The 23,795-nt window shown below is 41.7% G+C and overlaps 3 protein-coding genes across 3 annotated transcripts; 2 read left to right on the plus strand and 1 right to left on the minus strand.

The window, feature by feature from the left end:
* The first annotated feature begins 65 nt into the window (after window positions 1-65).
* On the plus strand, window positions 66-4,108 carry ufsp2 (ufm1-specific peptidase 2). Its single transcript, XM_068751037.1, has 12 exons — window positions 66-86; window positions 1,048-1,138; window positions 1,320-1,503; window positions 1,596-1,662; window positions 1,921-2,075; window positions 2,188-2,380; window positions 2,599-2,745; window positions 2,856-3,020; window positions 3,121-3,245; window positions 3,342-3,418; window positions 3,673-3,797; window positions 3,891-4,108. Exons 1-12 carry the CDS (start codon window positions 66-68, stop codon window positions 3,975-3,977), a joined length of 1,437 nt encoding a protein of 478 aa, XP_068607138.1. The 3' UTR covers window positions 3,978-4,108.
* Window positions 4,109-5,433: 1,325 nt separating this feature from the next.
* Window positions 5,434-8,406, plus strand: cfap97 (cilia and flagella associated protein 97). The gene is made up of 4 exons (XM_068750511.1): window positions 5,434-6,169; window positions 6,289-6,563; window positions 7,386-7,512; window positions 7,835-8,406. Exons 1-4 carry the CDS (start codon window positions 5,434-5,436, stop codon window positions 7,924-7,926), a joined length of 1,230 nt encoding a protein of 409 aa, XP_068606612.1. The 3' UTR covers window positions 7,927-8,406.
* Window positions 8,407-8,661: 255 nt separating this feature from the next.
* On the minus strand, window positions 8,662-10,420 carry LOC137906271 (ADP/ATP translocase 1-like). Its single transcript, XM_068750512.1, has 4 exons — window positions 10,215-10,420; window positions 9,173-9,659; window positions 8,932-9,072; window positions 8,662-8,842 (listed from the first exon to the last, which is right to left on the minus strand). Exons 1-4 carry the CDS (start codon window positions 10,323-10,325, stop codon window positions 8,685-8,687), a joined length of 897 nt encoding a protein of 298 aa, XP_068606613.1. The 5' UTR covers window positions 10,326-10,420; the 3' UTR covers window positions 8,662-8,684.
* Between the last annotated feature and the right edge of the window lie 13,375 nt (window positions 10,421-23,795).

A 23,795-nucleotide genomic window follows, 5' to 3' on the forward strand; every position in this document is an offset into this window, starting at 1 on the left:
ACTGTATTGGAAAAAGATAATAAGTTATATATCTAGTAAAAAATTACAAATCTGGATCCCTCATTATGGAAAACTGTTATCTGTTGGTAAGTCTAACTACTGACATAAACACATGATTCCAAATGCTATAGGAGTTGGATTTTCAAGGTCAATCAATAACATAGTATTATGTAACTTAATTGGCATGAGGAAAAGCTGAGTAAAGCAACATCCGCAGCTCAACATGAGCAAATGTGTGCCATGCCCTGGATATAATTATTGACAATCTCCTCACAGAGGTTCAAAATAGAGTGCACATATTGTGCACACTCACAATCTTTCCCATTTTCTCATTCTGAAACCCAATTGCTGATGGAAATTGTAGAGGGCTTTGGCATGAGAACACTATTTTGTTACAGGCTGCAGTGACAATTGTGTTTTATAGCCATGTTATCCAGTGATTTCCTTTCATCTTACGCAAAAAAACGTCAAATATATTTTGAAAATTCAGTTCTTTCTTTTTTCCCCTCACTTTTTTTCAAAATTATATTGAATATCGGACGTTGCATTTAAAACGAAAAATCAAATAACCTGTCGTTTTCCGTTTTTTAGTATTTGTGTCGTAAAACAAAAATAGTTTCACTGTATATAATATAGGGACAGTACACACAGATCGTTCGCTTTAACCTTTTAAATTACGAGTTTGTGTGAAGGCAGCATGCGTGGGCGGGGCTTGTATGAGCCAATAGAAAGATCAGCCAGAGACACGTTTAATAGATGCGACAACAGACATGTCAGCCTGCAGTACCTAAACAGCGCGCTGATTTAATACAACCCAACGTAGTGTAACGATGGTAAGTTGACTGATTTAAAAATTAAGTAATAAAACGTTAAAGTCTTCCTCTGTTCAGCTTCATATTACAGCTTTAATGCTCGCTTTTTTTTTTCCAGATTAGTAGCAAGCTTCCGATTAGCATTGACTCTTTAGCTCCTCGCCGGAAGCCAAAACCACAAAATTGATCGTTAACCGTATAAACTGTGTCGAGCTACGTCCCTGCTTTGTTTCAGGTTCTTGGTGATTCGCAATCCTCTGGTCCAGAAACCATACTTCGCGTCAGAGGCCCGCTGGAGTTCAAATGTCTGCTTGACAGAACAGATGGTGCGTTCAAGTCGGTAACCAGAAGATCAGATAAAAGCCTCCAAAACTTTTTTTCTTTACTTCAAGACTGAATAATGTTATTATAATAGTAATATTACCACTAAGATTCTCATTGATATCAAAGTTGCATCAGAAATAGTAATGGGAAAGGACTCGTGTCTGTTTCTCTGTCTTTATCCAGCACTGCTGATGCGGAAAGAAATCTCAAGAACATTTGAGACGCTTCACTCTCAGGTGAAATCGGAATCATGTGTTCTCGCAGTCTGCAACAGTCCTGTTGTTATTTGGCCAAACAGAGGTGTTTGTGCCACACCTGAAGAAATAACTCCAGACACATCCTGTGAAGAATTAAAGCAGTGGATGCAGTAAGAACACTTTTTGAAGAACTTAGTTATAGAGAAGCTGTAGACCTTTCTGTTTGGCTGAATTATAATTGATGTGTTTTTCTTTATTTCAGGACAGACGAACAAGAAAGTGCTGGGAAAAGATCTGCAAAAAAGAGGGGCAAAAAAGGCCCTGCAACAGTATGCACAAATAAATACTAGTCAACATCTGCTGGAGTGGGTTCTCTCCTGCTACGGAATCAGTTTTTAATCAACATCCTGTTTTAATGGATAAAAGTTGGCCGACACTACTTCTGCAGAGTTTTAGGCACTATCAGAATAAAGTGGCATTTAAATTGTCTCACTTCAGCTTTAAACCCATCGGCGATCACCCATTGCTGATTGTCTTTCTATCTGTTTGTGCTCATGCTTGAATGTTAATAACACTTATCATTTTAGAGTGTCATTAACCTTCGCCTGCTGATGGAGGGAACAAAGCCTGGTCCTCTACCAGCTCCAGTCCTCAGCCGAAATGTCCACAAGTCTCACTTCTTGGCAACAACTCTTCCAATGGACTGTGTTATCTGTACCACCTGTGATGACACAATCAAAACGTATGTCTCACCTTAAATACATGGGATATTATGTTAGTGTCCAAACCTAACACCATTAATAGTTGCAGATTTTGTCTCACCGATAAATATTTTTTTGGTTTTGTTGTTGCAGAGCCCTTGAGCTCCTGCTGGAGCTGCTAACACATCAGCTACATGAGATGGAGAAAGTGATCCTGCAGCACATGAAGGGAACCAAACTTCTGCTACCTGAACCGGTCCACTTCCTCCTTCCGGAATCAAAGGGACTCGTGACCGTGGTTTACCCAGCAGGGGTGCCTGACTCTCAACTGGAGGCGCAACGCAAGGTAGGAAGCGGCTATTGTTTAAAACAGACAGGAATGAAGTGTCGCACTCTAAAATTATATTAGAATGTTAAATAGAAACCTTGACCCTGCATAAGATGCTGAATTTACAGGTGGCTCCGACTCTTTGTGCTTGCAAGAAACACAAGATAAACGCATACAATAATCTTTGCTTTTGATTCCCTGATTTATTCACGTGTGACAAATCTCTGTCAATGTAGGAACTGCATCAACAGTATGAGCTACCAAATGACTGGCCCTACTTTAGAAGAGCGAATGCTTACCACTTTCCCAATGAACCCTACAAAGACGGTTACCTCCGAAACCCCCACCTGGTCCTCACACATCCCAGCTTGGACAATGGAAAGGTACGGACAAAGACCCAATTAAAGTTTGCCAGAAGTCGTGGATAATGAGACGTGCTCTGAGATTATTGATATCCATGATCTGTTCTTATGTATGTGTGTCTTTTCTTAAGGTGTACTTGGTCCAGGGGACCTACAGCTACCATCACTATATGCAGGACCGGATGGACGACAACGGATGGGGCTGTGCGTATCGCTCCCTCCAGTCCATCTGCTCCTGGTTCCTGCAGCAAGGCTACGTAGGGAGGCCCGTGCCCACCCACAAGGAGATCCAACAGGTACAACACGGAGTGTGTACATGTATAATACTCTGCACAACTATCAAAATACAATATAAGTTTCCAAATGGCTGTATTTAATGGGTTGTCATCTATCAAGGCTTTGGTGGACATTGGAGACAAACCAGCGCCCTTCGTTGGCTCACGCCAGTGGATCGGATCCATCGAGGTCCAGGCTGTTCTGAACCAGCTGCTCCAGGTCACTTCGAAGATAATGTTTGTGAGGTATGTTGTTCTGATGGTAATGAACAGCACATTGGGATATGATGTACATATTATTATTGTATTGGTCTGATGACGAAGGTTTCGTCTCGTCTTCAGTCAAGGTTCTGAGTTGTCCTCCAAAGGCAGAGAACTAGCCAACCACTTCCTGACTGAAGGAACTCCCATCATGATTGGTAAGCCGGACCCATTTTAGAGCTATTCCTAAAATGCATTCAAGAGACTTGGTACTTTTTCTCAGACAGAATACGTGATCTAGGGCAGATTGTTGTATGTGTTGCCAGGGTTTAGAAAGGCCGCGATGTCTGCCTTCTCTTTGATATAATGCAACTGGATGAGGTTCAGCTTCTGATGATCAAAGTGCAAATAAAATACGTGTGATAACTAATCAGCAATGTATGATAACAGTGACTTTTTTTCCATTTTGCAGGAGGGGGCGTTTTAGCGCACACTATTCTAGGTGTGGCATGGAGCGAGACCACTGGGGAGATCCGCTATCTCATTTTAGATCCACATTATACTGGAGGAGAGGACTTACAGGTTATCACAGACAAGGTAGAAGTTTTAAACATTTAAATGTCTCTTAGCAAAGTGTGCATTATCAGGAATTGTGCAGTTCTGGATGTGATTTGTGTTTTGTCTTTTTAGGGCTGGTGTGGCTGGAAACGACCAGATTTTTGGGATCAAACTGCGTATTATAATCTGTGTTTGCCTCAGAGGCCAAAGGTCATCTGAGCTCCCACAAGCTTTCACATTTCGTTTGTTGTTCGTGAAGCATCTGTAAAAACTGTAACAGAAATGCATTCAGTGTTTGCATTTGAGTGCAATAATGTTATAACTTTGAATTGTATTTGTCAAACAAGTAAAATCAAATCCTTTTCAATTTATTTAATTGAATGAAGTGCAAAGATTTGATATTTCAAGCTGATAGACTTTGTCTTTGTTAACATTCTTCATCTGATGCCTGCAGCATGTTTATAAAAGGTTTGCATGGTAAAATAGCATGAACTTGACCCTTAAGTACAGAGATTTTTCCAAATTCTGGGATATTGCTTTTATAGACAATTATTTTTTCACAATCCATGGACATTGGAATTTCATATTTATGTAATTTATTATTATTTAAATTATAAAATAGGGGAACTTTAGTTCAAATCCTTTGATTTTTTTTTCTTCAAATAATTGCTAGAGAACTTAGAAAGATGGAGGGGGACATTAATTTACGAGACATTTATAAACAGTATGCGCTGTTAGCTTGAATGACTAATGACCGTTTTGTTTTGATAGGATATAGGATATAACTCGTGGGTAGTTTTAGTGATTGTTGTTGTCCTTTGAAATTATTATTTCTAACAAACTGAATTTTACACATACAAAAATCTACATATGACGTAGCCACCGTTGCCAGGAAGTGACGTTGTATAGTTACAACGCACCATGTCCGCTCACGGCACCGAGCTGCTCTGATATAAATTTACGTTTTATTCTTTCTTTTTCTCAACGGAACACGTTCTCCTAAGAAATATGCGCAAAGGTATTTAAGAAAAACTGTTTATCGTGCGACCCGCCATCAGCTCCGACATCGTTGCTCATCTGCTAAAGTTCTAGAATGCTATGAGCTAACATGTCATGCTAGCTATCGGAACCCAACGCGCGTCACCTGCGAGTTTGTTTTACCGATATCATCAAATAAGAAGAACAAACAAAATAATAGACTATTTAAACACAAAGAAAGAAAAAGAGTAAATGATCATTCGTTTAAGGGAGACACTCTCACGGCTCATGTAATCGTATAAAGCACAACGCGTTGAAATGACGAGATGCTAACACCAACGTAACGTTTACGACGGATCGACAACGGCTCTACAGAAATATTAATACAATAAAACAACGAAATTGTGAAGTGAAGTGCTGCATTTACAAATCTAAAACTAGCTGGACAGTATGTGAAATGCTTTTTATATATTGAATATTGTGATAGACGGTTGTTGGTACTGTTCATTCAACAACAGGTGGAAAATGACAGTACAAATCTGAACCGTATTTCTGAGCAAAGTCTACAAAATGTCCATGCTCTTGTTTCAGAATAGCCTTGTGTAAAAATAAAATCTACATCATTCTTGAAACGGTAAGTAATATAATGCCTGTTGTTATACTGCCTTGTAGATTCAGCGTTTTGAAGATGACAGCCATGTTCAACCCCAGTGATCTCGAAGGCGAAGTGGATCATTCGTTTTTTGACAGCGACTGCGATGATAACAGCCTCAGCAAAGATGAAAAGAAAAAGATGGACAAAGACCTTGAAGCTGATGTGGACAGTTCACCAGCACGGGAAAGTTTGCATGCAAAACAGACTGAAAATGCAAAAAGTGGATGTCCCCCAATGGACGGAATAGAGATGGAAGAGAGAGAACTTATTCCACCTAAGGGCGATAATAGCAGCAAAGCAAAAACAGAAGAGAACTGTCAAAAGGAAAACGAATCAGGCACTGCATCTTGTGTCATATCTGCATTTGAGAGAGTCAATTGTAATGAAGAGAACTCTAATTTGAACCCACAGACATCTAAGGGGACATTTATGGCTTTGCTGGTGGAGGACGACAAGGGATATGATCAGGGAACGGATAGTCCAAATGAATCTGAAGAGGAATTATCATCCAGTCCAAAACGGTCGTGTGCAAAAGGGAGAAAAAGACAATCTTCTGAAAAACAGAAAATATATCTGGACGTGCCTGCCAGTCACTCGGAACAGTCGGACGACACGGCGACAGACGTGAGCTCGCTCTCCTCTCCTGATTCCAGCGTGCTCCACGGCTTGGGCCCAGACCTCTCAGAGGATGAAGAGGGAAGCCTGAAAGAAGAGCAGGAGGAGAGTGTGCCCTCTAGTGGTCCAAGCAGCGTACCTCACGACGAGGACGTCGATGCATGTGAGCAAGCTGTTGCCTCTCCACGCCCTCATTGTTCACGTCTCTGTTTGACGCATGTATCGCTGTAACAATCGAGCCGTAGATAAGATACTAAAGCAAGTGTCCATTTTAACTGTCAGGTTCCTTGAGGTCAGAAAGTCTCCCGGTGGGTAAAGTGGTCTATTCTGCAGGACGAGACGGGAGGAACTATTCATTCAGCAAAGATGAGGTCCAAACCATCCATCGGGAGAATAATCGACTTTTGCGGGAGCTTTCACGTATCTCTGCAGGGACCCGACAAGGAAGTACAGCGGAAAAGAAAGCCTGGCAGGCCAGAAACTCGCCGCTTCTACGCCGCTCTCATATCACACTCAATAGACAGCAGGAAGAGAAACGTATTGAGAGGGATAACCTGGTGAGTTGATGTTTGTGTTTAGCCATTCTCGTTATAATATACGCACCGGATTGTTCATGAAATGGCTTTGACATTGGTTTAAAGTTTAGATTATATATATAATTTCTCAGAGAATCCTAGTCATTTATCGTTATGATCATGCATAAAGCGTTTTCATGAGTGGCTCTGCGTGGAGCCATTTTCAGGGAAAGGTGTTTGTTCTCTTTCTTGACTTCATCTTTGCTCTCAGGAGCGCTTTCCTTTGCCTTCTCTATTCTTAGTATGAAGTAACTGAATCTGCATGTGAGCGAGGGCTATCCAGCACGCATGGAACACACCCCATTTGTCCTGCGCAAGTAGCAGGAGTGCAGTGGACTTCAGGATTTGGCTGTTTACACGTTTAGTATTCATTTTCAATCAAGCACGGAGCAGAATCTTCTTTGAAGGGATTTCTAATTCATGTATTGGAAATGGACTTCTGGAGCTCTTGGGCGTGACATTCAGCTGAAGAATCTGTTGAATTCAGCGCTTTCTGCCTGTTTTTATTGCATCATGAGTTCACTGAGACCTTTCTTGTGCCTTTTAGTGTTTCACATTTCATATACTTTTAAATCTGAACATGTGTTTTAGGTGACTGACAGTTGCACAATTTCTCTGGAGCATTCTTTGCCTGCTTTATCTAACAAAAATGTTTTCACAGACTTTGCCTTTTTCATGGGAGAGCTTTTGACCATGATCCCATACAGTAAAAGCGCATGTTTCTGAGGGGGTCAGAAACATGAAATGTGGCTTTGAAAGTCCATTTCTTACCAAGCAAAAACATTTCACTGTTTCCCTTTTCAGGCTTTCCTGAAGAAGCTTGAGTCGGTCAAGCCTACCAGAGGCATAGCGCGTTCCGAGCATCTGGCAGACTATCAGCGACACCTTGCCTTGAAAGGTCGCTTGAGCCCGAGCTGTGTGACGTCCTCTGGTGGGTGATGTATATTTTTAAATAGTTTATGTACCCCAATGCAGAATTAATCTGACCCAGAAGATCATTTCGACTGTGCTGGAAAGCTTTTCTCAGATTTCTGACATTAATAAGTTGTTGCAGAGAATTAGTAAAAACAAATTTCCAACAGTACTCTAACTCATGCTGATGAGACCTCCTCTCTTGTATTATAAAGTTTTAATACGTAATTTAACAACTGTACTGGTTGACAAATATTTCACAACTTTATGTATGAACTTCTGATCACACGGGGAAGAGTTAAACTATAATCAGAAAATGCCTTTTTTTTGTCTGACCCCAGCTGGTCCCAGGTCATCCAGTTCTGCCAGCCACACCTCCAGTGACTCCAGCAAGACTTCAAAGTCGAAGAAACTGAGTGCAGCCAGAAACTGAGTGCTGAAAGCGTGCGTCTCTGCCTTCAGATGTACAATGTAAAAGAATCTAGTTTTCTAAGTATGGCAATGTATAAGTACTTGAAATGTTACATTTGTGTTTTAATAGCCGTTACATAAAACTGCCCTTTTGACCAGCCAAATGCATGCTTTTATATAAAATAAGAGTTTACATTTTTCTCTCGCTCTCGACAAAGTACTTCAACCAACCTTGAATGTAGTGATTGTGAAACTACACCATGTATTTCTGCATGTATCCACTGTGACGTGCAGGCGGGGGAGGCCGATCAAAACGATGAATTGGCTGCTCTCTACGGTTCATACGTTTGTAGATCGGGTGGTAATGAAGTCGGCGCCTCACCGGCCGTGCACGTCGAAGCCTCTCTGTTACTCGATGGATACGTAGAACACGTATTCAGCTCGAAGCGACCGGATGTTGTCCTCCAATTCAGAGATTGTTGAAATTAGCTCGGATAATAAAAACGACGGCTGGATTCTCTTTATCGAATGCAGTTTCTGGGTCATGTTTCTGAACATATCGGCTCACTGCTACGTTATTGTGGCGTTTCTGGGGCGTGATGAGAAATCAGAATGACGACTGCCTGGAGAAAGCCACGCAGACGACCCACCTCAGCACAGCATCGCCACAGACACGTCTGTACTCAGTAGGATATATATATATATATATATATTGATTTTGACAAAAGTATTAAGACTCAAAACAAGAAGCGAATGCTGTCCTTGAGATGAAATCGTTTATTATGTGTACTTCTTGATCTCGTCGTAGAGCACCAGCACAAAGGCCCCGCCCATTCCTCTGATCACGTTGGACCAAGCGCCCTTGAAGAAGGCTTTTGATCCCTCGTCTTTGAACATCTTCCTCCAGCAGTCGATCGTACCCTTGTACATGATATCAGCTGAAAATAGAGATGCGTAAAATACACGTGGTTGAGCGCCACGCGCACACACACAAAAAAAAAAAACATGACGTCACAGTGACGCTCACCTCCTTTGCGTCCGGACTGCATCATCATACGACGCCTGACAGTGTCGAAGGGGTAGGAGATAATCCCAGCTGCGGCCGTGACCGTCTGGGCGATCATCCAGGTGACGACGATGTGCGTGTTCTTGGGATCGGGCAGCATGTCTGCGCAAAGGAGGGCATGAAAGCACGGCGCCAAACAAACAACAAAGGAAACGCACAAGACACGCGTTAGAAGTCGATTCAACCGGACGTGCACGCGCACCTTTGGCCGTGTCGAAGCATCCGAAGTAGGCCGCCCTGTAGATGATGATGCCCTGCACGGACACGTTGAAGCCAAGGTAAAGCCCCTTGATGCCATCGGTTTTGAAAATCTTGCTGATGCAGTTTCCCAGGCCGGTGAATTCTCTCTGCTCCGCGCCCTTCCCGACGTCGGCGGCGAGCCTCGTCCGGGCGAAGTCCAGCGGGTAGACGAAGCAGAGCGAAGTGGCGCCGGCGGCGCCGCCGGACGCGAGGTTACCGGCGAAGTGACGCCAGAACTGCGTTTTCTGATCCACGCCGCCGAGGAAGATTCTCTTGTACTTGTCTTTGAAGGCGAAGTTGAGGGCTTGGGTGGGGAAGTAACGAATGACGTTGGCCAGGTTGCCCCTCCAGAAGGAAACGAAGCCCTGTTCCTTCGGGATTCGAACCACACAGTCGATGATTCCCTTGTACTGTGTCTCTGCGGTGATCTGTTTGCTCGCATGCTGAACCTGGAACACAAAACGGATTAAAGTTCATTTAGATCAAACAATGAGGAAATGAACTCTCAGTTTTTTATTTTGTGTTGTGTTTTATTTTTGTGCGTGTGCGTATTTAGTGATTTCCGGCCAGAACGACTTTGTGCAGTTGTGCGCCAAGCACTCCACATGCGCTCTTGTCACTTGAGACTCGGCTGTGGATTAGATTACGCGCTTCCAGTTAATTTTAGCCTTTCGGTTGCGCCATGCATGTTATATTAGAGCAATAACTAATATCTCAAAAACAAAAAAAAGCATATTAGGAGGCCAAGTCTTCGATGCCACATGTCTAAATCCGGTGCGTAAATACATCATTGGCGCAAGGCTTCTCACTCACTCCTTGAAATTACGCATTAGAGCACGTGTAGTGCAGTAAAACACTCTCTCTTAAACGTGGACATTTCAGAGTTCCAGATGAATATTTTATGGTTTGGTATCTCAAAATCAAACATTTTACGCACACTTTACGCACTAAACCATGGGCATATACAGTCGTACTTTCGGACACATTCATTTTGGTTATTTTACCTGCAGCAACAACTTGACTCTCTCAATGGGAGCCACGGCTGTTTTTGAGATGGCAGCGGCGACACCTCCAGCCAGAAAATCCTTCAAGAAACTAAGCGCTCCTTCCGCCATGGCTGAATGATTCCTCTACGGATGAGACCTTAACGTTCCAAAAACTCAGTAAGATCTTCAGGGAAGCCCAATGCCCCTCCAAGAGGACGCGCACCCCCCCGTCCGTCCTAATATATCTGCACCATTCATCGCGAGAATTTTGAGTGATGGATTTGCATTTTGTCAAACAGAAAAACGAGGCTGAATAAATATACGAGGTTAAAGTTTAAAGGAAACAGCAATTTATGGATGGAATTATTATAATAATTATTTCCATTTTGACCACTAAAATAAGTCAAGTTGTAAAAAATGTCTTCATTGTCCTGCTATATATCCAACACTCATTCATGATTCAAAGAAACCTTGAGACCAGTCGAGATCACAGAAACACTAAAATTGAAAGGGGGGGGAGTTATGTCCACTGACTTTTAAACATCGGTCGTGGGACAGTCTATATAGTCATTCTTTAGATTGCAGATAATTAAATAAAACATCTTAGAACATAGGAGCAGCAAAAACAAACAAATAAAATCATTATAATGTCTCTCACCTCATTATGCATTCAACTTTGAGGCTATACTAAAACCTATCATTTAAATTCGGCTTTTTTCATTAGGCCAAGGGACGTCACGATAAGTTGAAGCACCTTATGTTGCTATTAATTAAGAGAGAGGGTAGATGGACGTGGATTTTATTTATTTATTGATTGATTGATTGATTTTCAATTATAAAAGGAGAATAAGAAGCTCGATTCAAATTGATGATTTAAATGCGTTCAAAACTGCAATTAATATGTAAAAATACAGACGAACTAAATTAACACTGAATGTACAAAAAAAAAAGAAGATTTAATAAAATAAGTTGTGTTTTTTATGATTTCACTGTTTCGCTCCAAAAAAAACTGTAATTACACTTTTTGACTTCCTGATGGCGCTGTTTGACTAGTTTTTCATAGGATTTTGAAACCGTTTTATAAAAAGTAGAAGTGGTGGAGATGAAGATGCTGAGGTTCTCCTTGGGAGTGACCAGGTTGGATAGGATTAGTGAGGAGACAATAAGAGGGACAGTGAAGGTTAGAAGTTTTGGAGACAAGGACAGAGAAACCAGACGCTGATGGTTTGGACATATCCAGAGGAGAGACGGGGACTATATCGGTAGAAGGATGCTGAGGATGGGACTGCCAGGGAACAGGGCTAGAGGTCGACCCAGGAGAAGATACATGGACGTAGTGAGGGAGGACATGAGAGTGGCTGGTGTTGGGGAGGACGATGCAAAGGACAGGGTGAAGTGGAGAACATTTATCTGCTATGGCGACCCCTCACAGGACACGCCGAAAGTACAGTAGTTCTTTCTCATCTCTTTGCTGCTTCGTTGTACTTTCTATAATCATCAATGGGTGGAACTAGAGAGCTGGTTTACATGAAAGGACATCGTCAGCATCCCCTCAGCGCAAATGTGGCGCCAAGTGAAGCAGGTGCTTTTCCTCGTTCTGTTCTTCCCTTGCTCCAATTACAACAATACAAATAATGCTCTACTTTACTTGTTCCCAACAGGGAGATTTTATTTAGAAGCCCCCATAGGACAGGTCAGAGGTCAGGCTCAGCTGCAAGGCTAGAACTTTAGGAGCTGGTTAAGGATTCAGCATCTTGATCAATTCAACATTCCCGTTGCGCAGATGCTTGATGACACAAGGGCACCTGCATCAGACAAGCCTAAATCTATTTCTTTTCCACCACACATTTACTCAAATCATGTCTGGGTTGTTATATTTCTAGAACATCTTCATTATAGCTGTTTCTACAACATTGTTCAAAGTCGACAGCTATTATGTTGCTCAATCATGTTTTAGCCATTTGAAATGAATTAGTCGCCAAGTTATCTCTATTGTTGATATGATTGATTTTTGTGGAATAACCAAAATCTGTTTTTATTCAAACTATTGTTTGAAGAATTTCTTTTAATTTACTCACATCGTCCAAAATGTTTCAAACAATTCAGATCGAATTTCTCATAACAAATTTCATGGTTAAAGGAGACTTGGTAGAGCCTGTTGGCCTGCATGCACGTCATCGTTACCCTCAAATAATATACCAAAATAAATCTCGGATGCCACATCTATTTCTGTTGAAACTGTTATCGTGTTATTATTTAAATGTGATCCAGCAAAAGTCGTTGCTCCGTAACCTTGGATTGAGGGAGGGGCTGCGGCGGGAACGAGGGTTTGGATTTGCATTTTGAGTATGAAGAGCTGCAGGTGTCAGACAGTTAGACTCCCCCCGCCACATACATAAACATGCATACACAAAGCTGTTATGTACAGCTCTAACACTCATTCAGTCCCTGATTTTATACATTACGAGTAACTTTGACAGCATATTTTTCTCCTCTCTGCTCCCCGACTGATTTAAACTTCAGACTTTAAGACAGCAGAGACTCAAAGAAAATAGAGATTATGAATGTCAGGCGGGGTTAAAACCACAGATATTAGGCTCAAAACTCACCAGCATGGGACAACCGGCTGCTTATGACAGCTGCATGTGATTTAGACTGTTATTCTGGGGAGGATTTCATTCTTCAATGAACTCAGCAAATATTGAAAGTGTTAAAATCCGGAGATTATCTACATTCGATTTAGTAGATTTGCACAGGTTCAGGCATTCATTGGGTTTAATTCTATAGATTTTATTATTATTATTATTATTGTCTTGGAATACTGAATAAGACTTTGTTAAACTGTTCCAATTGATCTGTTAAGGACCGAATCACAAGTTGCGATTATTTGGTGTTTCTTTTATTGTCAACAATCACATGGGAATAAATTACAAATCAACAGAGTGTTTCCCACTGAAGACATTTTTTGCAACTTACAACTTGACTTATTTTAGTGGTCAAAAAGGAAATTATGAAATGCCTTGCCCTTTTACAGAAAGAACCTGATTGTTCGACATGTTTAAATATTGTTTGTTTTGGATACAGTGATACAAGCAGAATTATCCAGGACAGAACAAAGAGACTTGAGAGAGAGAGAGTCATGCTGCTGCCTTACCCATAAGGCCGAGCAGCATACGTGGCGACACACACACACTGCCATGGAGAATGAGCAGAAATCCCAGAGAACAATAAGGAAGACCTGGAGACACACAGTCAGTGGGGGACAAAGAGATGGACCTGGTGGGGGTATAGAATGAGAGACACTGAGCATGAGGGAGACAAGGAAGAAAAAAGAAAAGAAGCTCATGAGAAATAAGGGTGGGTGAAGATGATGACAGGGAGTACAGTATTATAGGAGTAGTTCTGGTACTGATGCAGAAAGACTGAGACAGGATGAATGTGAAGAGGAGGAAGCTTGAAGGGTGAAACAAATCTGAACTCTAACCTGTTGCATCTCAAACAGCTTTCTTGGTATGGTTAGAATAGAATATTTAGTAAAAATCTTTCATGTATAGAAAAAAGCCAAATGTTTATAACCTTTTAATCATGAAGCACAACGAAATAGTTTACTATTCTCCAATATTTTGTTTAAATCTGAAATTCACAAAGCAGCTAAAACAAAATAAGATCCAGACAGAATAACCACAAACAATAAAACTGCCCAGTCCACAAACGGCTCCGGACCGGACACAATAAATGACGTGGTGCTTCAGAAATAGGAGTAACAAACCCAACACAAATAGGACTAACTAAAAAGGAACCGCTCTTCCTCAGTCCTGAACCAACCTCTTTATTCCAGGCTGGCAGGCGGAAGTCAGAGCTGGGTGTTGGCTTCTTCTCATCCATCTGAATCTCCCACACCTGTGGAGAGAACCCACGACAATATAAAACACCAAAACACAGAAATGGAGAGAATCCTGACTCAAATAATCTGACTAATCTGTTTCTTTTTAATTTGTGCATATTCTTCATTTTTTTCTTCTTCTCAGTTTCGTGCTACCAAGAAATAGAAAAGGGAAAGCTTTACATATGTTTAACTTTTGTTGTTAGCGTCGTGTTTATTCTCCAATTGGGACTGAGAAGCAACAGTGCATGTGAATGTCGCACAGATTAAGTTCCCCAAATTGGATAATTTAGACAAAGTAAACTTTGCACACACTCCATATTCAGGGTTTAGGAAGGCTCCAGGATGGGAATAACTGGGATTAGTCTATAAAGAAGAGAAAGACATTGTGTGTCTGTGTGACATGCAGTCTGCATTTTATTATTTATTTGTGCCGTTGTTCCAGTCCATCCTCTTATTTATTTATTTTTGGTTGGTTGTTTTAGGTCCTCTTTTTAAAAACATAATAACCTATTCATATAAATAAATAAATAAATAGTTCCCTGTTCTGGATCAGAAAGTGATGTAAAAGTCCTAACTGGTTCAGAGTCATTGTTCCATTACGTTTATTATGGGTTTTTCCTAAATAATAGTTTTTGTACACATAGATTTAATCATTTAAATTGAACATGCATCAGTTTGTTTAGTATATACATTACTAAATAACGCATTGAGCTTCATGCATGCTTCATCTTTTACTCATAATAAAATAATTCCACTTGGGCTTTTGGTTATTGATGACAAACAAATCAGTGCAGAGTAGCGATACACTTGTAAGCGCATTCAAGAGGATGAGCCCACTCATGTCAGCAGCGTATAAACTTCTTTCAGCCAGCCTCATCCAAAGGACAACAACCTCTTCAACTCTGAAGTCCATTCAAGACGGATTCTGGACCTACTTAACAGCCCTCAGCACCAAATTAGTGTGAACATTTTAGCTACAGAATAATTCAGATTACTATGCAATGAGGAAGACTGTAATTTATGCGTTACTAATGATGACATGCATTATCTGAAAACCTCAGAAATTAGATTATCTAACAAAAAATAAAAATAGAGCACCTTTGATAAATCAATTTGTTCTGATGTGTGTGTCTGTGTTAATGTGTGTGTGCATTGGTGTGTGCTGTTCTTGCACGTTGGTGCGCCTGACATTGCATCACTGACCCTTTGATCGGGGGATAAATTGCTGCTTGTGTGTCCATCTTGATTTGATGACCAGTGAGAGGGCTGATTGACCCTGCGACCTTTCTGTGTGGGGGCGACCCTCTCTGCTGTCTGGAGCTGCAGTCATAGGGTTAATGAGCGGTGGATGCTTGGGGCATGCTGGGCCTTGGCTAAGTGACCGGGCCGGATGACCACCCTCTGCTCTGACCCTTACTTCGCTCTACGGCCATCGGTTAAACATCCTCCTCCTCCACCCCGGCCCAACGCCCACGTTTCCTCTTCCACCGAACCTCAGAGTGACTGAAACTCAAGCTCAGATTTGTACAGCTGCTGCACAAGTTTGGGATATAACCATGTTAATTTCATTAGAGCAGTGCTCTATACGGTGGATCATCAGATTATCATTTAGAAAATGTCCTGCATTAAAGACAAGGCTAAACCCTTAATCCCTATATTTATCAAAACCTTTCCTAACTGGCTGAATCTGTCCATTCAACAAATTTAACCTGATGATGCCTGCACAGGCCTGTTTCTTGGGGTGGGAGAAGCCTCATGCAGCAGCTGAATGCAGCCCATCCCGGACAGGACGTTTGTTAAAGTTAACAGGGTAATGAATTTTAAACTGCTATAGTAACAGCTCTCAGACATGTGGTTTTAGTGTGTGAGCATGGGCGAGTGGGTGGGAGAGTGTGTATGTGTGTGGTTGGGATTTGCAGTTGTATCTGTGTCTATGTATTTTTCCATCAGTGTAGGGGGATATGTGCGTAAATGGGGTGTGGGGGCTGAGAGTCAGCCTCTGTGTACGTGGGAGTGTATGAGCAGGGGATAAAGACCTAGCAAACGAGCCTGGCTTAGTTGACAGGTGACAAGGGTTGTTTTGAATGGGGATTTTGTAATACCAACAGTGAGGAAAAAGCTGGGGTACCAAGGGACTCCTGAAAGAAGAGAAAGAGGACTTTTCTTTTGCAGTGACGGAAGAGAGAAAGGGCCTTAAGGCTTGGAGGGACTTAGGGATCCCACTAATCAAACTGCTCCACCGTCTAGCGCACTCATTTTTATTCAAAACGTAGAAATGCAAAATCATTCCAATCGGATTGATCCCCGTGTCAGTGCCTGTGTGGCATTTTCATTCTTTTCCTTCCGCAGCGTCCTCAACTTTGACATATCAGTCAAGCAAGGACAGCGCTGCTGCAAAGAATCCTGAGCCAGAAGCTGCATCATGGTTAGAAGTGGCTTTTTAAATGTTGTTTTTGGACATTTGCATAAATGAACAGATCCTCTGGAAACAAACTGTTCCAAATAGCTTAGCCCCCCCAAAAAGATCTTCCCTTAACTTTAGTGTGTCTTGCATCATTTTTAGTGTGATAATAAAACATGTACAGTGTGTGCATGTGCAGAAAATTCAGACACATCTTCAGTATGTTTATGATTTACAAAATCATAGTTTTACAAACCATTGTATTTTCAGGTCTGGTTTTGTGTATTTGAGATGGATTGGCTGAGCGCTCATATTCAACCGTACAACCATTTCAATTTTAACTGATCAAGTGTGTGTGTCTTTATCTGGGAGGGATAATTAAACTCATTGTGCAGCGCTCACATGTTCAATTCAGTGCTTTGCATCGGTATGTCTTTAAATCCAGCCTGTCTGTCTTCACGTCGTCATAACCTGCATCTTCATGTAAATTAATTTTGGCCCATGGGACAAAAAAAAAACATTTCTTAAAGATCTTAAAGTTCATTTGGGCATTTTTTTCCCCCCACATTAGTCAATTTACTTATTTTCAGCATTGATGAATCCCGCGAATCTGAGTTAGAATAGGATTAAAGGTATGTTGGAGAAGAGGATTTTTTAATACAAACCCCGCATGAGAGGATTAAAGGTTTGTATGCCCGACTGGTCCAACAGAATTATACAAAAGAGAAATTAAAGTACAAGAAATTTGGTATTGACAAGTTTAAAATCTTAATTAATATACCATTCATTATAAGTAACCCAGCACTTACCACCTCTGTTAGGAGCTGGTACACAATAAAACCTTTCACCTCAGTAACTTAACCAACATCTGAGTGGATTAGTAGCTGCAGAGAAATTTGTAATTGAGTTTAAAAGTGACATGATTTTAGTGTTAAACACCCCTGCTGTGACCCAGCCTGTCCAACGAGAACATTTACCCCCAAAATTTACCCCATTTATCCCCCAACACTAACCCACAGCTACTCCAAAACACCCACTATATTGCCTTGTAGGAGTAAAAAGAGGAGCACTGACTGAACTCAACTACCGCCCAAGATTAAATCGTGAAATCATTCAGTATTTGTGTGGTCTTCCCCCCCGCTATAGGGAGAAAGGATGGTCCGGGTATAGACAGAGAGGAGGGTTCCAGCATCGAGTCAGTGTGTGGGAACCACATAGGGAGAAATCCCCGGCTGATCCTGTCCAAGGCACTTTGTTTTTATCCCCTCCGCTCCCACCCTTTCCGGCCCTCTTTTTCTCTACATCCATTTTTGGGTTTTCATTTTTATTCATAGGGTGATTGGGGTAGAAGGAAGGGTGTCAAGATAGTAGGGGCAGTTTCTGTGTGTGTGTGTGTGTATGTGTGTGCAGGAGGAAGGGATTGTTAGTCGTCCGATGCCCGTGGATGTAGGTGCAGGGCTCAGACCAGGCCTGCCAACAATAGCCATAGTGTTGTTTGGGTAGTTGCGTGCAGGACTCTTGGACATTCTTCCCATGTCAGTATAATCACTACTGGGAGGTAGCTCCATTACGGATTACCATATCATTAATAGTATCCGTGACTTTTGTTCAAAGGCTACTTGTGTAATGTTGCCTTGTGGATGACGACTAATCCGCTGAGCTGCAGCTGTAGGAAAGAAGAGAGGTAGATCCCACCATCAGTCTCTCTCTCTCTCTCTCTCTCTCTCTCTCTCTCTCTTTACCGCATACACACACATATACAGACTCACTCACTTCTGCATACATGCAAACACATATAGACGCATCGCTCGGTCCCGGCCCACGGGGATCAGGCCCCTGAAAGACAGATACAAACAACAGTCAAATACAAAGTTCCCTCCATAGAGAAAAGAAACATCCATTCTACACTTCCCAACTGATCCCCTCCTAAAAGCCAAAGACCAAACCCCCCTTTTCTCTCCCCATCTCCTCCTCCGTCCCTGGCTCTCGCCCTCCCATTAAAGCCCCCCATCTTTAGCACAGCCCTCCTCTCGGATGGTGGGCCAGATTACGAGGGGAACAATAACAGTTTTCAATGTAAAATGTGCATCTTGTTAGTCCTTTTTCTCTCTCGCGTCATTCTCTGTCTGACGATGGGGAAGCGTAAGCAGCCATTCACAAAGTTATCTTTGGGTGTCTTCTCACAAGTGATGGTCTGTTCTGTGGATCCATTAATCCTTCGATATGGTCAGCGTAATGCTGGGACTTTGCTGGACTAACTATTGACATTTTAAACATAGATGTATTATTTCATATTTAGCTTAATTAATAAATTAAAATGAGTCAAATTAAATGTCATTTATGCTTTTATCAGGGAATTCCTGATTTTTTTTCTTTATAAATGCAGATAACTCTTTTAACTTTTGTTTGGATAGACAATATATAATGACAATAAATAATTAAGCATAATCTTTCTGTTCAGAGCAACAGTTTGTTCAATACCAGTAATATTTAAGTGGATATGGAATATGGAAGCCTGAGATCCCCAATTTACAATTGTGAATTAATTTTAAAATCGGCTGTTTTTCACATTTTCTTTTGATGCTGATGTAAAGAAAATGATTGACAAAGATTTTTTTTTAACCCATAAAAGAAAAAACAAATGTGCACAGTAAAACTCTTTAAAATAATGGCACTAATAATAAAACTCAAACGTTATAAATGAAATGCACACACTACGGCGTTGCATGGTGAATCTTGTCCGGCAGCGACATCTCTCTCGTTTCATGAAATGACTTGAGGGGTTTTGTTCCATGGTCTGTGCTGTGCTGCAACATGTTCTTGGTGTCGAACACGAGTGCCCTGCTGTGAAGGTCACGCTGAGGTCAGCGTGGTTATGACATCGCTTCGGCCGCCGCCAGGACGACCCGTGCCGCCTGTAACCAGTCAGGCTGTCTAAAAACTGTAAAGCCAAAGGAAACTTTTCAAATAAATAATCCAGTTTCTTGTTTCTTGTGTCTCCTCTCTATGGCTGTATATTTTTTTTATTATCCTACCCCCCACAAAAAAAAAAAACTTCAAAGAAAAAGTATTTTCAGGTTCTCATTCAGTTTTTGACCAAATGGAATGACTCAAACTGAAGTCTTCCGCCCTCACCAGCTGCCGATCTCACTCCTGCTTTATTTCTCCCTCTGGATTGGTTGCTCAGATCATGACCTCAGAGGGTGACCTGTGGAGCCCCTAACTGGCCCTGCTTGCCCCTGGACGCAGCTCATCACACTGGAGCAGCCGTCCTCGCCCCGGACAAAAGGTTGAACACACCACACTCGACCCTCGTGAGTCCAGCCAAGCGCACGGGGAGCACATTATAACCTCTGGGTTTTATTTACCCTTTCTTTCTGGTCCCTGCATAGAGTCGACCGGGGCGTCAAGTTTGCCAGGTGCCTCAACGGCAACCGTCGGACCACATCACAGCCCCCTTTCTGGTTCCCAAAGAGCTGCAAGTTGGATTCTCCCAATTCATCGTGTCAGTTTTCATATTCTCTGTTCGCCACTGAAGCGTTATGTTTGAGTACGATTTCTGCCAGGAATAAACTGGCCTGAGTGCAACCTAAAGGCCTCCTCAAAGAAACCTCACGAGCATGAGAGCGACTGAAGCTGAAAGGCCGGCTCTCCTCTTTGAATCCCAAGATGGTAATTCCAGTGACGCTGGCGATCTTGAGCTCCTCCAGCAGAATAGATGAGAAAGAGGCGTGTGTGTCGTTCAGGGAACTGAAAGGTGACGTGACAACAGAGCTGAGTGCAGTTTACAGGATCATTGAATTGTTTCCAGATTAAAGCTCTGCTTTGAGTCAAGACCTGCAGGTTTTCACTCAAAGTAAGATTTCCAGAGAAAACAGAAGGTGTTTCAGTGAACTCATCATTTAAAGGGGTAGTTCACCCAAAGACAAGCACACGTTTTAATAATAAAATCACAGATACTTCTATCTAACTGCAATAAAATTAAACTCTATAAACATGCAATTTAGATCCAGGTCATTATAGAAAAAGATAAGCAGTTCTCAATTAGCTTATCCGGCTAAAAGAAAGGTTAAATAAATAAAATAGACTGCCGATAATACAGCTGTACTGTATTGTGTTACATTTTTGGAATACAACTATTTTATTGTTAACCCTTTAAAGCCCGAACCTTGAAGTAATCGTCAGAAAACGATGTCTTAATGGCACCTTCTGACAAATTTGTCAAAAAAGAATTCACATACATTTTTATACAAGTGCTTTAATTAATCTCACTTTTGCTAAATCCGGAATTTGTTTCAAGGAAAATGCAGGCGCATGTGTTGGCTTGTATCAATCAGCTTTTTCTGGAACAAAAATATATATCAAACTTCTGAAGCAGAAGTCTCAAAATCCAGAAAGGCCAAGTGTGTCAAATATGATACGTTTGACTATAAAGGGTTAATAGAGTAAAAAAATACTTTGCACTGTGGCATTGCTACATTTTCTTCAAAATCTGACTAATTTATTGACATTGTCAAATTTAATTGCATTAGTCTTTAACAAAAAGGCCTTAAATCATAAATGATGCCACGCTATTGGAGATGTCTTGTGAAATTACTCACACATCGTTATTTGCCGCCTCTGCACACATGCCCCTTTTATAAACACACACAGGAACAGGAATGTGTGCTGCTCTTTGTCCAACTACCATGCAAAATTACCTGATTTATCCCGAGCACTTGCCGATGTCACACTGTCTGTCCGCGTGACAAAGGTGTCCCTTGTTGTGGTACACCAGATAACCAAACCCACTCTCGTGAAAAACTCACGCCGCCAATCTAAAACACGCTCTCTCTCAGCCTTTTGTCTCCCAAAAACAAAGAACTGCACTTTCTCTTGGCAAATGATGCCTTAATTGTGCAAGTTAACAAGCTTGCTCTTTTTTTCCCATGAATAACAAAGAGTGTGTGTGTGCCCAGTTCTCTTCTTTTCATTTGTTGATTTATTTTTTCCTCCTTTCAGTCCTGAGTTATTTTTGTGTAATTGCACGCTTGCTGGAGCGTTCCCATGGGGCCGTCTGCCTCCACATTTCTCAGATTGTTTTATTGACACGCAAGACGAAGAAAAACAACTGAAAAAGACAAAGATCAAAAAATGCAAGAGGGTGACTGAAATGTTCAGTCCACAGTGGGATGTGCTGGACTGTATTCATCATGTTTTCATTCATGTCTGAGATGTCTTTGACCCTTTGCCGCTCTTGCTTTTTTTTTTTTAAACAGTGCCTCTTTTATGGCTCTAATCATTTTTTGGCTCTGATGTCGCAGCCCTAAATGGCGGTAGTGTTGAATCTCCATGGATTTGCATAATCTGTTGGCATTTGCTGGTGAGCACATGGAGGGTCGTGCCAACTTCAAAAAGGTGAAGCCCTCATCCCCTGGCAGGGGGGCAGAAGAGACTTTTACAAATCCTTGTATGGCAAAACTCACAGCTTTATTTAGACTTGAATGACCAACGGAAATGTTTGGATGAAAGTCTGGCAATATTTCTCTCAAGTTTATATTCAGAAAAATCAACATCTTCCTATCAGATCAGACACAGACAATGATCTCATCAGAATCTCACTCCAACCATCAAAAGGCATTGATCTGTGCGCTGTCCCCCCCCCTGACAGACTCCATTCATGTCTGCTCTCCTCTTACAGTGCCCATCATTCTTCAGACATCACTGGTGCCAAGGCAGGAGGACGGCTGCCTCTCTCTGATGGGAAACTGTTGCTCATGTGTTGGGTTGGCTGCCAAGTTTTGGCATTACTGGTAAGAGGAGGGGAAGGAGGGGGGGCTGGCGGGGAAGGGGAGGCGGTGTGCAGAAAGGGGGCCCTTTCAACCCCTGAGATAGTGGTATTTGTTGTGGGAATGATCTTCAACGCGTTAGCCCTTTTTATTAGCACTCCTTCCATCTCTCACTGTGTCTCCCAGTCCCTCCTTCTTTGTCTCTTTATCTCCCCCCCCCCCCCTCCTTCCCTCCCCTTGCTCTCTGTCTGTCCTTTTATGGCGGAGATCAGACGACCATCCTGAGGTGAGCCGGCTGAGATCCGATGCCACCAGAGGACCAACCGGCGCTGACTGTTGGATTTCTCACAGCTTGCGTATGTTTAGCTTAATTCCCAAAGCTTGATTGTAACCCCCCCCCCCCTTCACACAAAAACACACTACACCACGTTTATAATAAATAAATTAAAACAGGAGATTGGCTCTTGAACTTTTCGCAGCTTAGTTAAACCTGATTTTATTGCTCAAATAGTCACAGAGACCAAAACAGAAGATCACACACACTTATGGATCCTTTTTTCATGGGGGGGGGGGGGGGGGGGCACAGCAGAACTAACTCTCTCCAAGGGTTTCAAATCAGCCCCCATATTATAATTTGTTTATGTAATCTATATGAAATTACAAGTTAGTTGTTTTCATTTTGCTTAAAAGTATATGAAGCAAAGAATGTTGCGACTGAGTAAATAATTTTATGGGGTAAATAATATCAGGTAAAAATATCTTGGACATCGCATTAATTGATACTCCTTTCACATAGGAATGAAAGTTTTTGTTTTTTGATGCTCACTGGTGTGTAAATGTGAATAATATTTCAAAAGCGGACTGACTGATCATTCTCACGTTGAAGCTGTATCAATATAACCCAATTTACTCAACAATAAATGGTTTGGAGTCCATCCTTTATTTATCCATGCTCAATTTATTATTATTCCTTTGAGTTGAAGCAGCTAAATTGATTTCATTTATTTAACTGAAATTGTTTCTTGTTTTCCTCTTGAAAGTCAGGACTCAAACCAATATGGGGCCTGTAGAGATCTAAGTATCCCTTTAAATCCTTTTCACTTTCATTATATTGTCCCTCTTTCCATCTGTATGGGCGCTGGTTTCATTCGTTCCATCTGCTCTCTTGGTGCTTGCCTTTTCGGTCAGTGGCTGGTAATGTTGGTTTATCCAACCACCCAGGCGATTAATGTGGGTTTATCCATGCAGGTGTCATCATCTCATCGGCCCAGAGGGGAGTCTTCCATCCTTCGTATCTTTCTGACCATAGCAACACAACACACATCCTATGAGACACCTTGCTTCAAATATAGAGGTATATTCGCCTTTGATGACAGACGAGTGAAGAGTGGGATTAGTTCAACTTCACAAAGGAAAGCTTGAAGAAAAGATGTTTTCTTGAACTCCGCTCAGAGAAACTTGGATTTCATGGTGTTGATTATTTTTCTTAGCAATCACTCAAGGATAAATCACAAGGACTCAGAGATTGGTCTCCTTTCAGATGC

This window comes from Brachionichthys hirsutus, chromosome 17, assembly GCF_040956055.1.
Source record: "Brachionichthys hirsutus isolate HB-005 chromosome 17, CSIRO-AGI_Bhir_v1, whole genome shotgun sequence".
Lineage (NCBI taxonomy): Eukaryota > Metazoa > Chordata > Actinopteri > Lophiiformes > Brachionichthyidae > Brachionichthys > Brachionichthys hirsutus.